General features: G+C 34.3%; 1 protein-coding gene across 1 annotated transcript in view; it reads left to right on the top strand.

Annotated features, from left to right (window-relative positions):
- Positions 1–12331, top strand: part of LOC128640553 (DBH-like monooxygenase protein 2) — a 33204-nt gene extending 20873 nt beyond the window's left edge. The window contains exons 6-8 of the mRNA XM_053693022.1: positions 396–498; positions 12056–12222; positions 12305–12331. Coding sequence (XP_053548997.1) covers positions 396–498; positions 12056–12222; positions 12305–12331 — 297 coding nt within the window. The remainder of the gene's footprint in view (positions 1–395; positions 499–12055; positions 12223–12304) is intronic.
- Positions 12332–13027: the final 696 nt, after the last annotated feature.

Genomic DNA, 13027 nt, shown 5'->3' with positions numbered 1-13027 from the left:
GGGTGCACAAGGCTATTTGCAGCTTAATCTAATCTAAGACTTTAAGATGACTAAGGTGTTGACTGTCTTTAACTCATCTGTACACAGATCTTCTTGCCATTTCTACGCTTGGCAAGATGTTTCCAAGAAATCTGTTAGAAAATTGTGTATAAGAAAATGTACAAATTATATTAAAATAACAACATGACATTTCAAATTCTATTTACTCTAAAACTAGACATTTTAGCAGTGCAGGATACTCAGTTAGATGCTGTCTGCTGAACCACAGAGCCATGTCATGTTTGGTTCCTTTTATTATTGATTTTAATAAGGTCTGTAAGATGCTAACACTGAGATCTAGAGAGATTTGTATTGAATCTTCCTCATCTAGATACATTTTTTTTATATCTTTCTAGGAATTTTATTATCCAAAAGATGTAGGTGTACCAATAGGAAGAGAGGATGACCCTAAATATATCAGACTAGAGGTCCATTACAGCAACTTTGATAACATAGACGGTAAGAAATGAGATCGAGCTGTGTTTTCACTTAAGATTAAAGAGGAGTCTTGCGTTCAGCTAACTGGGCTGACAGTGTAATGACCCCTAGTAGGTCTGAAGTGCACATGCAGGATGTGTGTGAGATTGTGTGATTGCTTCATTACAGAACATAAAGGTGGGAGCTATAATATACCTACAATGTATTGCCCATAAATAAAACTATTGTGCATCACCTATAAAATATGTTTTTATACATTAAAGATCTAATGATTTAGATCAGATAGTGTATATATGAGTCCAGCACTTTATTTTAATGTATTTATGCTGTGTTTGGTGCACTTGTTTTATTTATTTATTTGCAATTTAACAATCTGTTTTTTACACTGGTTTTCATAGAAAAGAAGTAGAAATAAATAAAAGTGAAAAGAAAATGGGAAAAATAATGTACGAGATGTATAACAAATTGTGTAAATGTATTTGGCTTTAATAGAGCTATTCTTGTTAATGTAAAACTACACATGTATAGTGTATGGTTCGACTACAATTAATTACAGTCTTGTGTCAATTGTTTTAATCTCAACTAAACATTTATCATAGTTTCATCACAAAAATTGATACTCACAAATCTTAGCAAATAATTAGTAACTACCAAAATGATTTATTAAAATGCATCTCACACATCTGAGAAGATGAAAAAGATTTGACTCTTGGAACTGCTATTAAATGTACGTAAGCTAGAGATGATCTATGGGACTGCTATTAAATGTATGTAAGCTAGAGATGATCTATGGGACTGCTATTAAATGTATGTAAGCTAGAGATGATCTATGGGACTGCTATTAAATGTATGTAAGCTAGAGATGATCTATGGGACTGCTATTAAATGTATGTAAGCTAGAGATGATCTATGGGACTGCTATTAAATGTATGTAAGCTAGAGATGATCTATGGGACTGCTATTAAATGTATGTAAGCTAGAGATGATCTATGGGACTGCTATTAAATGTATGTAAGCTAGAGATGATCTATGGGACTGCTATTAAATGTATGTAAGCTAAAGATGATCTATGGGACTGCTATTAAATGTATGTAAGCTAGAGATGATCTATGGGACTGCTATTAAATGTATGTAAGCTAGAGATGATCTATGGGACTGCTATTAAATGTATGTAAGCTAGAGATGATCTATGGGACTGCTATTAAATGTATGTAAGCTAGAGATGATCTATGGGACTGCTATTAAATGTATGTAAGCTAGAGATGATCTATGGGACTGCTATTAAATGTATGTAAGCTAGAGATGATCTATAGGACTGCTATTAAATGTATGTAAGCTAGAGATGATCTATGGGACTGCTATTAAATGTATGTAAGCTAGAGATGATCTATGGGACTGCTATTAAATGTATGTAAGCTAGAGATGATCTATGGGACTGCTATTAAATGTATGTAAGCTAGAGATGATCTATGGGACTGCTATTAAATGTATGTAAGCTAGAGATGATCTATGGGACTGCTATTAAATGTATGTAAGCTAGAGATGATCTATGGGACTGCTATTAAATGTATGTAAGCTAGAGATGATCTATGGGACTGCTATTAAATGTATGTAAGCTAGAGATGATCTATGGGACTGCTATTAAATGTATGTAAGCTAGAGATGATCTATGGGACTGCTATTAAATGTATGTAAGCTAGAGATGATCTATGGGACTGCTATTAAATGTATGTAAGCTAGAGATGATCTATGGGACTGCTATTAAATGTATGTAAGCTAGAGATGATCTATGGGACTGCTATTAAATGTATGTAAGCTAGAGATGATCTATGGGACTGCTATTAAATGTATGTAAGCTAGAGATGATCTATGGGACTGCTATTAAATGTATGTAAGCTAGAGATGATCTATGGGACTGCTATTAAATGTATGTAAGCTAGAGATGATCTATGGGACTGCTATTAAATGTATGTAAGCTAGAGATGATCTATGGGACTGCTATTAAATGTATGTAAGCTAGAGATGATCTATGGGACTGCTATTAAATGTATGTAAGCTAGAGATGATCTATGGGACTGCTATTAAATGTATGTAAGCTAGAGATGATCTATGGGACTGCTATTAAATGTATGTAAGCTAGAGATGATCTATGGGACTGCTATTAAATGTATGTAAGCTAGAGATGATCTATGGGACTGCTATTAAATGTATGTAAGCTAGAGATGATCTATGGGACTGCTATTAAATGTATGTAAGCTAGAGATGATCTATGGGACTGCTATTAAATGTATGTAAGCTAAAGATGATCTATGGGACTGCTATTAAATGTATGTAAGCTAGAGATGATCTATGGGACTGCTATTAAATGTATGTAAGCTAGAGATGATCTATGGGACTGCTATTAAATGTATGTAAGCTAGAGATGATCTATGGGACTGCTATTAAATGTATGTAAGCTAGAGATGATCTATGGGACTGCTATTAAATGTATGTAAGCTAGAGATGATCTATGGGACTGCTATTAAATGTATGTAAGCTAGAGATGATCTATGGGACTGCTATTAAATGTATGTAAGCTAAAGATGATCTATGGGACTGCTATTAAATGTATGTAAGCTAGAGATGATCTATGGGACTGCTATTAAATGTATGTAAGCTAGAGATGATCTATGGGACTGCTATTAAATGTATGTAAGCTAGAGATGATCTATGGGACTGCTATTAAATGTATGTAAGCTAGAGATGATCTATGGGACTGCTATTAAATGTATGTAAGCTAGAGATGATATATGGGACTGCTATTAAATGTATGTAAGCTAGAGATGATCTATGGGACTGCTATTAAATGTATGTAAGCTAGAGATGATCTATGGGACTGCTATTAAATGTATGTAAGCTAGAGATGATCTATGGGACTGCTATTAAATGTATGTAAGCTAGAGATGATCTATGGGACTGCTATTAAATGTATGTAAGCTAGAGATGATCTATGGGACTGCTATTAAATGTACGTAAGCTAGAGATGATCTATGGGACTGCTATTAAATGTACGTAAGCTAGAGATGATCTATGGGACTGCTATTAAATGTACGTAAGCTAGAGATGATCTATGGGACTGCTATTAAATGTATGTAAGCTAGAGATGATCTATGGGACTGCTATTAAATGTACGTAAGCTAGAGATGATCTATGGGACTGCTATTAAATGTATGTAAGCTAGAGATGATCTATGGGACTGCTATTAAATGTATGTAAGCTAGAGATGATCTATGGGACTGCTATTAAATGTACGTAAGCTAGAGATGATCTATGGGACTGCTATTAAATGTATGTAAGCTAGAGATGATCTATGGGACTGCTATTAAATGTATGTAAGCTAGAGATGATCTATGGGACTGCTATTAAATGTATGTAAGCTAGAGATGATCTATGGGACTGCTATTAAATGTATGTAAGCTAGAGATGATCTATGGGACTGCTATTAAATGTATGTAAGCTAGAGATGATCTATGGGACTGCTATTAAATGTATGTAAGCTAGAGATGATCTATGGGACTGCTATTAAATGTATGTAAGCTAGAGATGATCTATGGGACTGCTATTAAATGTATGTAAGCTAGAGATGATCTATGGGACTGCTATTAAATGTACGTAAGCTAGAGATGATCTATGGGACTGCTATTAAATGTACGTAAGCTAGAGATGATCTATGGGACTGCTATTAAATGTATGTAAGCTAGAGATGGTCTATGGGACTGCTATTAAATGTATGTAAGCTAGAGATGATCTATGGGACTGCTATTAAATGTATGTAAGCTAGAGATGATCTATGGGACTGCTATTAAATGTATGTAAGCTAGAGATGATCTATGGGACTGCTATTAAATGTATGTAAGCTAGAGATGATCTATGGGACTGCTATTAAATGTATGTAAGCTAGAGATGATCTATGGGACTGCTATTAAATGTATGTAAGCTAGAGATGATCTATGGGACTGCTATTAAATGTATGTAAGCTAGAGATGATCTATGGGACTGCTATTAAATGTATGTAAGCTAGAGATGATCTATGGGACTGCTATTAAATGTATGTAAGCTAGAGATGATCTATGGGACTGCTATTAAATGTATGTAAGCTAGAGATGATCTATGGGACTGCTATTAAATGTACGTAAGCTAGAGATGATCTATGGGACTGTAACGCATTGGGAAGAACTCTTTCATAAAGTCAGTTCTTTCTTCAGTTCAGACAATAACTTCTTTCTGACTGTGCTCCATATTTCCTCAGTGCTGATCTGGATAAAATAAAAGTCTTTGTTGCTGACATTTTAATCTCAGAACATCTGCCAATCATTTTTTTCCTACTACTTGGCTAGAATTACACATAATCTAAACCAGTGTACTAATCTCTATTCAGCACAACTCGCTGATCTGTAAGTGATTAACAGACTTCATTTCTGATTAGTGATGAGGTTTTGGCATTTTTTTTTTGGCAAGGTACATAAATAATTCCAAGCAAATCAAAGACAGACTGACACTATGGGGCATATTTATCAAGCACCGTACGGTGCTCCATAACATGTCCGCCTGCTCTTAGGCGGCGGACAGAAATCAACTCGATCAAATACGATTGGGTTGATTGACAACCCCAGCTAGCGGCCGATTGGGCAGGGGGCGGCATTGCTTTAGCTGAAGCAATATTTGCGCTCTACTTTGTAATACCAGTGCACGCTAATGTGCGTTGGTATTACAAGTTTACAGCAATATGAATGCAAGCTCACGTTCACATTGCTAGGAAGCATTGCGCTCGCGAGAGCGTGCTTCGATAGGCTCCTATGGGAGCCTCGTTCTGATGCCTTCATAGACAGCATCAGAACATTGCGCAGCGAAGAGGTAATTAGCGCAGTGATGGTGCTGATATACATATATATTTATGTGTTAATATGTAATTAGCGCAGTGATGGTGCTGATATACATATATATTTATGTGTTAATATGTAATTAGCGCAGTGATGGTGCTGATATACATATATATTTATGTGTTACTATGTAATTAGCGCAGTGATGGTGCTGATATACATATATATTTATGTGTTACTATGTAATTAGCGCAGTGATGGTGCTGATATACATATATATTTATGTGTTACTATGTAATTAGCGCAGTGATGGTGCTGATATACATATATATTTATGTGTTACTATGTAATTAGCGCAGTGATGGTGCTGATATACATATATATTTATGTGTTAATATGTAATTAGCGCAGTGATGGTGCTGATATACATATATATTTATGTGTTAATATGTAATTAGGACAGTGATGGTGCTGATATACATATATATTTATGTGTTAATATGTAATTAGCACAGTGATGGTGCTGATATACATATATATTTATGTGTTAATATGTAATTAGCGCAGTGATGGTGCTGATATACATATATATTTATGTGTTACTATGTAATTAGCGCAGTGATGGTGCTGATATACATATATATTTATGTGTTACTATGTAATTAGCGCAGTGATGGTGCTGATATACATATATATTTATGTGTTACTATGTAATTAGCGCAGTGATGGTGCTGATATACATATATATTTATGTGTTACTATGTAATTAGCGCAGTGATGGTGCTGATATACATATATATTTATGTGTTACTATGTAATTAGCGCAGTGATGGTGCTGATATACATATATATTTATGTGTTACTATGTAATTAGCGCAGTGATGGTGCTGATATACATATATATTTATGTGTTACTATGTAATTAGCGCAGTGATGGTGCTGATATACATATATATTTATGTGTTAATATGTAATTAGCGCAGTGATGGTGCTGATATACATATATATTTATGTGTTACTATGTAATTAGCGCAGTGATGGTGCTGATATACATATATATTTATGTGTTAATATGTAATTAGCGCAGTGATGGTGCTGATATACATATATATTTATGTGTTACTATGTAATTAGCGCAGTGATGGTGCTGATATACATATATATTTATGTGTTAATATGTAATTAGCGCAGTGATGGTGCTGATATACATATATATTTATGTGTTACTATGTAATTAGCGCAGTGATGGTGCTGATATACATATATATTTATGTGTTACTATGTAATTAGCGCAGTGATGGTGCTGATATACATATATATGTATGTGTTACAATGTAATTAGCGCAGTGATGGTGCTGATATACATATATATTTATGTGTTAATATGTAATTAGCGCAGTGATGGTGCTGATATACATATATATTTATGTGTTACTATGTAATTAGCGCAGTGATGGTGCTGATATACATATATATTTATGTGTTACTATGTAATTAGCGCAGTGATGGTGCTGATATACATATATATTTATGTGTTACTATGTAATTAGCACAGCGATAGTGCTGATATACATATATATTTATGTGTTACTATGTAATTAGCGCAGTGATGGTGCTGATATACATATATATTTATGTGTTACTATGTAATTAGCGCAGTGATGGTGCTGATATACATATATATGTATGTGTTACTATGTAATTAGCGCAGTGATGGTGCTGATATACATATATATTTATGTGTTACTATGTAATTAGCGCAGTGATGGTGCTGATATACATATATATTTATGTGTTACTATGTAATTAGCACAGTGATGGTGCTGATATACATATATATGTATGTGTTACTATGTAATTAGCGCAGTGATGGTGCTGATATACATATATATTTATGTGTTAATATGTAATTAGTGCAGTGATGGTGCTGATATACATATATATTTATGTGTTACTATGTAATTAGCACAGTGATGGTGCTGATATACATATATATTTATGTGTTACTATGTAATTAGCGCAGTGATGGTGCTGATATACATATATATTTATGTGTTACTATGTAATTAGCGCAGTGATGGTGCTGATATACATATATATTTATGTGTTACTATGTAATTAGCGCAGTGATGGTGCTGATATACATATATATTTATGTGTTACTATGTAATTAGCGCAGTGATGGTGCTGATATACATATATATTTATGTGTTACTATGTAATTAGCGCAGTGATGGTGCTGATATACATATATATTTATGTGTTACTATGTAATTAGCGCAGTGATGGTGCTGATATACATATATATGTATGTGTTACTATGTAATTAGCGCAGTGATGGTGCTGATATACATATATATTTATGTGTTAATATGTAATTAGCGCAGTGATGGTGCTGATATACATATATATTTATGTGTTACTATGTAATTAGCGCAGTGATGGTGCTGATATACATATATATTTATGTGTTACTATGTAATTAGCGCAGTGATGGTGCTGATATACATATATATTTATGTGTTACTATGTAATTAGCGCAGTGATGGTGCTGATATACATATATATTTATGTGTTACTATGTAATTAGCGCAGTGATGGTGCTGATATACATATATATTTATGTGTTACTATGTGTATAAACATAAATATAGATGTATATAAGCATATACATTTATATTTACATTGCAGTCTATGTGGGCACACAGTTCCCATAGACTGCAATGTAAAGGCACTTTTCAGTACATTTTTTATTCTAACACCCCACTCCCACAAACTTTAAAGCCCCAAAACTGCATAGTGCAGTTTTATTGTATTGAAAAAAAAATGCTAAATTTTTTTTAAAATTAAAAACTATAATGCCCTCTGGTTAATTTTCGTAGTGCTAATTGCTACTGCGAGGTTGCGGTAGCAATAACCAGTTACTTGTAATGGCTGGTTAATTATTGCACTCCCGTTAACGGGCAAATTTGGCCGTTTGCGGAAGTGCAATCATTTAGCGTTCCACTTGTAACCCTGTGTGTGTTATAATATAATATGCACTAAAATATTGACAGATAGCGCAGGTGTGTTATTTTCCTCAGATAATAGATTTCTGTGAGGGCCCACACTAGAATTTATGTCTGATAACACTTAAGTGCTATACACCTTCCATGTTTATGAATGCTCAACAGTAAGTTGTAACAGTTAGTACCTGGTTTTCAAAAGCACTAAGTGTGAAATCTATATTTTGAATTGTACACAAGCACAACACTTAAATGATGACTTGCAATAATTGAGTACTGCTAGCTATTGAAAGTATAGGGCATGCTATTTAGGTATTGGTTACGTTACAGATGTTTTGCTTAAAATACATTTTAAACAACAATTTTCCCTACTTAATTGTGTATTATTGTTTGTGCAAGGCTGAACACAAAATAGCAAGGTGAGTTTTCAGTTGCACTAAACTTAATGGACCACAAACCTAGTAGAATAGAATAATCAATAAATACATAATCAAAGTACTTACGGCTAGATTTAGAGTTTTGTCGGTAACGACCCGCGTAGCTAACGCTGGCTTTTTTCCCCCTCGCACCTTTTAAACAACGCTGGTATTTAGAGTTCACAGAATGGCTGCGTTAGGCTCCAAAAAGGGAGCGTAGAGCATAATTTACCGCCACTGCAACTCTCAATACCAGCGGTGCACGATACACGATTCCCCCATAGGAAACAATGGGGCCGTTTGAGCTGCAAAAAAGCAGCGTTCAGCTCCTAACGCAGCCCCATTGTTTCCTATGGGGAAACAGTTTCTAAGTCTGCACCTAACACCCTAACATGAACCCCGAGTCTAAACACCCCTAACCTTACACTTATTAACCCCTAATCTGCCGCCCTCGCTATCGCTGACACCTGCATATTTTTTTAACCCCTAATCTGCCGCTCCGTACACCGCCGCAACCTACATTATCCCTATGTACCCCTAATCTGCTGCCCCTAACACCGCCGACCCCTATATTATATTTATTAACCCCTAATCTGCCACCCCTAATGTCGCCTCCACCTACCTACAATTATTAACCCCTAATCTGCCGACCGGACCTCACCGCTACTCTAATAAAGTTATTAACCCCTAAAGCTAAGTCTAACCCTAACACCAACACCCCCCTAAGTTAAATATAATTTAAATCTAACAAAATAAATTAACTCTTATTAAATAAATTAATCCTATTTAAAGCTAAATATTTACCTGTAAAATAAACCCTAATATAGCTACAATATAAATAATAATTATATTGTAGCTATTTTAGGATTAATATTTATTTTACAGGTAACTTTGTATTTATTTTAACCAGGTACAATAGCTATTAAATAGTTAATAACTATTTAATAGTTACCTAGTTAAAATAATTACAAAATTACCTGTAAAATAAATCCTAACCTAAGATACAATTAAACCTAACACTACACTATCAATAAATTAATTAAATAAAATACCTACAATTATCTACAATTAAACCTAACACTACACTATTAATAAATTAATTACATAAAATACCTACAAATAAATACAATTAAATAAACTAACTAAAGTACAAAAAATAACTATTTAATAGTTACCTAGTTAAAATAATTACAAAATTACCTGTAAAATAAATCCTAACCTAAGTTACAATTAAACCTAACACTACACTATCAATAAATTAATTAAATAAAATACCTACAATTATATACAATTAAACCTAACACTACACTATCAATAAATTAATTACATAAAATACCTACAAATAAATACAATTAAATAAACTAACTAAAGTACAAAAAATAAAAAAGAACTAAGTTACAAAAAATAAAAAAATATTTACAAACATTATAAAAAAACAATTTTAAGCTAATTACACCTACTCTAAGCCCCCTAATAAAATAACAAAGCCCCCCATAATAAAAAAATGCCCTACCCTATTCTAAAATACAAATAGAAAAGCTCTTTTACCTTACCAGCCCTTATAAGGGACTTTTGCGGGGCATGCCCCAAAGAATTCAGCTCTTTTGTCTGTAAAAAAAAACATACAATACCCCCCCAACATTACAACCCACCACCCACATACCCCTAATCTAACCCAAACCCCCTTAACTAAACCTAACACTAAGCCCCTGAAGATCTTCCTACCTTATCTTCACCACGCCGGGTATCACCGATCGGTCCAGGCTCCGAAGTCTTCATCCAAGCCCAAGCGGGGGCTGAAGAGGTCCATCATCGGGCAGAAGTCTTCATCCTATCCAGGCAAAAGAGGAGATCCGGACCGGTAGACATCTTCATCCAAGCGGCATCTTCTATCTTCTTCCATCCGACGACGAGCGGCTCCATCTTCAAGACCTCTGGCGCGGATCCATCCTCTTCTTCCGACGTCCTAACACAGAATGAAGGTTCCTTTAAGGGACGTCATCCAAGATGGCATCCCTCGAATTCCGATTGGCTGATAGGATTCTATCAGCCAATCGGAATTAAGTTAGGAAAATTCTGATTCAATAGAATGCGAGCTCAATCTGATTGGCTGATTCCATCAGCCAATCAGAATTTTCCTAACTTAATTCCGATTGGTCGCGGCTGGAAAGTGAGCCTTAGACCCTTTCCTGACTGACTCTAAATACCAGCGGTAGCCCAAAACCAGTGTTAGGAGCCCCTAACGCTGGTTTTGACGGCTAACGCCAAACTCTAAATCTAGCCGTTAGTTTGAATTACTTCATATGAGTAGTAGATTTCTAACAAATGTTAAAGTTAGTTCTATTTTCCCTCCCACTGCATCATGTGACAGCCATCAGCCTATCACAAAATGCATATACGTATATTCTGTGAATTCTTCCACATATAAAAAGATTGTGCACATTTAGATATTGTGAGTGAATTGGAAAGTTGTTTAGAATTCTGTTTTCTATCGGAATCATGAAAGATTAATTTTGTCCTTTAAAGCATAAACAATGCGTTAGAAATACTTGTGTTCAAGAATGTTTATGTTTTATTATCATGTCCATTTAAAACATTAAAACAACACTTATAAAACAGATATAAAGTATATTTTTGATAATATTCTTTTTTCATATTTAATTACTTGTTTTTTAACTACATTAATCATAAAATTAGTGTAAATCTTATTCTCATGGGCTCAGATGCCAGATAAATAGTCATTTGGAAAAGATTGTTTTCAAAGTGTTTTTATAAAAAAAAAAATATGATTTCCAGGGAGGTAAAAAATGATCCACGAGCACTTTTTGTGTAAATTAGATTATCAAAAAGATTATTAAATATTTATCTACAAAAACGTCCTTAGACTTTAAGGATGAAATTTGTAGAAAAATCATGAGATACATTCAAGTATTGTGATCAATCATATGATCAGATATTATATAATATGTTGACGAAATAAGGCAAATCCCACGGAACGTGATCTCACAGAACATGAAAATGCCATTTTGTAGCCCAAAAACAGAGGCTATAAGAGAGTTGACTGAAATGCAATGTAGGTGAGGGTTACCATATTTCAAATTCCATTTTATTTATTTATTTTTTGGCTTTGCTAAAGATAATTTCACTTTTTCATGTTTGTTTTAGTTGTGTAGACAAAAATGCCATAATCCATTTCTGAGGCTTTACATATTTTGTCTTAATGAACAGATAATGATGATTTGAGTATTCTGGCTTTAGCTGTGCAGAGTCAGACAGCAGTAACGTTTTTGTCTTGCAGGGCTAGTTGACAACTCAGGAATAAGGATTAAATACACTCCAGAACTGCGCAAATATGACAGTGGGGTTTTTATGACCGGCGTCTTCACATTCCCAGTTCAGTTTCTACCTCCTGGAGCCCATATCTTCAACAGCTATGGACTCTGTGACACAAGTATATTCTCTGAGGTAAAGTGCAATGAATATTATTTAGAATTTTTAAAATGGGATTATATGCAGTATATCTGTTTTATTTTTTATATTGTCTCAGCTATTTATGGCTAGATTAGTGGAGTGAGGCACTATTTATCGCTCCCGCTGGTGCGTTAACTCCGCTAGATGCGCTTACCTGACGCAAACTTAGAACACTGAGACCACATTAAAGTATTACTCCATAGACGTCAATGGAAAAGTGGTAAAAACACCCAAGAAATGTCTCAAATGTGCTAACCTGATATGAAATATGAATATTTTACATTACAATCTTCTTTACATAGTTTAGTAGAGCACCTCAGTTAGTGCTAGATATACGGTCTGGGATCTATTTGGTCACCCAGAAGACCAACTTCCTGCACAGGAGCTGATGTAAAGTGTAAAGCACCTCTCGTGGTGCTATAGAGGCATGAAGGGGTCAATTCAGTCACCCAACAGACTTGTAGCCAGACATCCAAATGGATCCAGAGGTGCAAAAGGATCCCACAATTGATCCAGAAAAGGAATTAATCCTCAGGAAAAGGATAAAAGATATATATCCCAAAGAAAGATGCAGCAAGTGTTCAAAATATTAAAAAGTGACTTTAATAAAATTGTAAAAATAACAGGCAACGCGTTTCTCAGCCAATGGCTGTTGAAAAAGCCATTGGCTGAGAAACGCGTTGCCTGTTATTTTTACAATTTTATTAAAGTCACTTTTTAATATTTTGAACACTTGCTGCATCTTTCTTTGGGATATATATATTTTATCCTTTTCCTGAGGATTAATTCCTTTTCTGGA

The sequence above is a fragment of the Bombina bombina genome, chromosome 9, assembly GCF_027579735.1.
Source record: "Bombina bombina isolate aBomBom1 chromosome 9, aBomBom1.pri, whole genome shotgun sequence".
Taxonomy (NCBI): domain Eukaryota; kingdom Metazoa; phylum Chordata; class Amphibia; order Anura; family Bombinatoridae; genus Bombina; species Bombina bombina.
The sequence above is the reverse complement of the archived record's forward strand: the minus strand, read 5'-3'. Positions and strand labels throughout refer to the sequence as shown.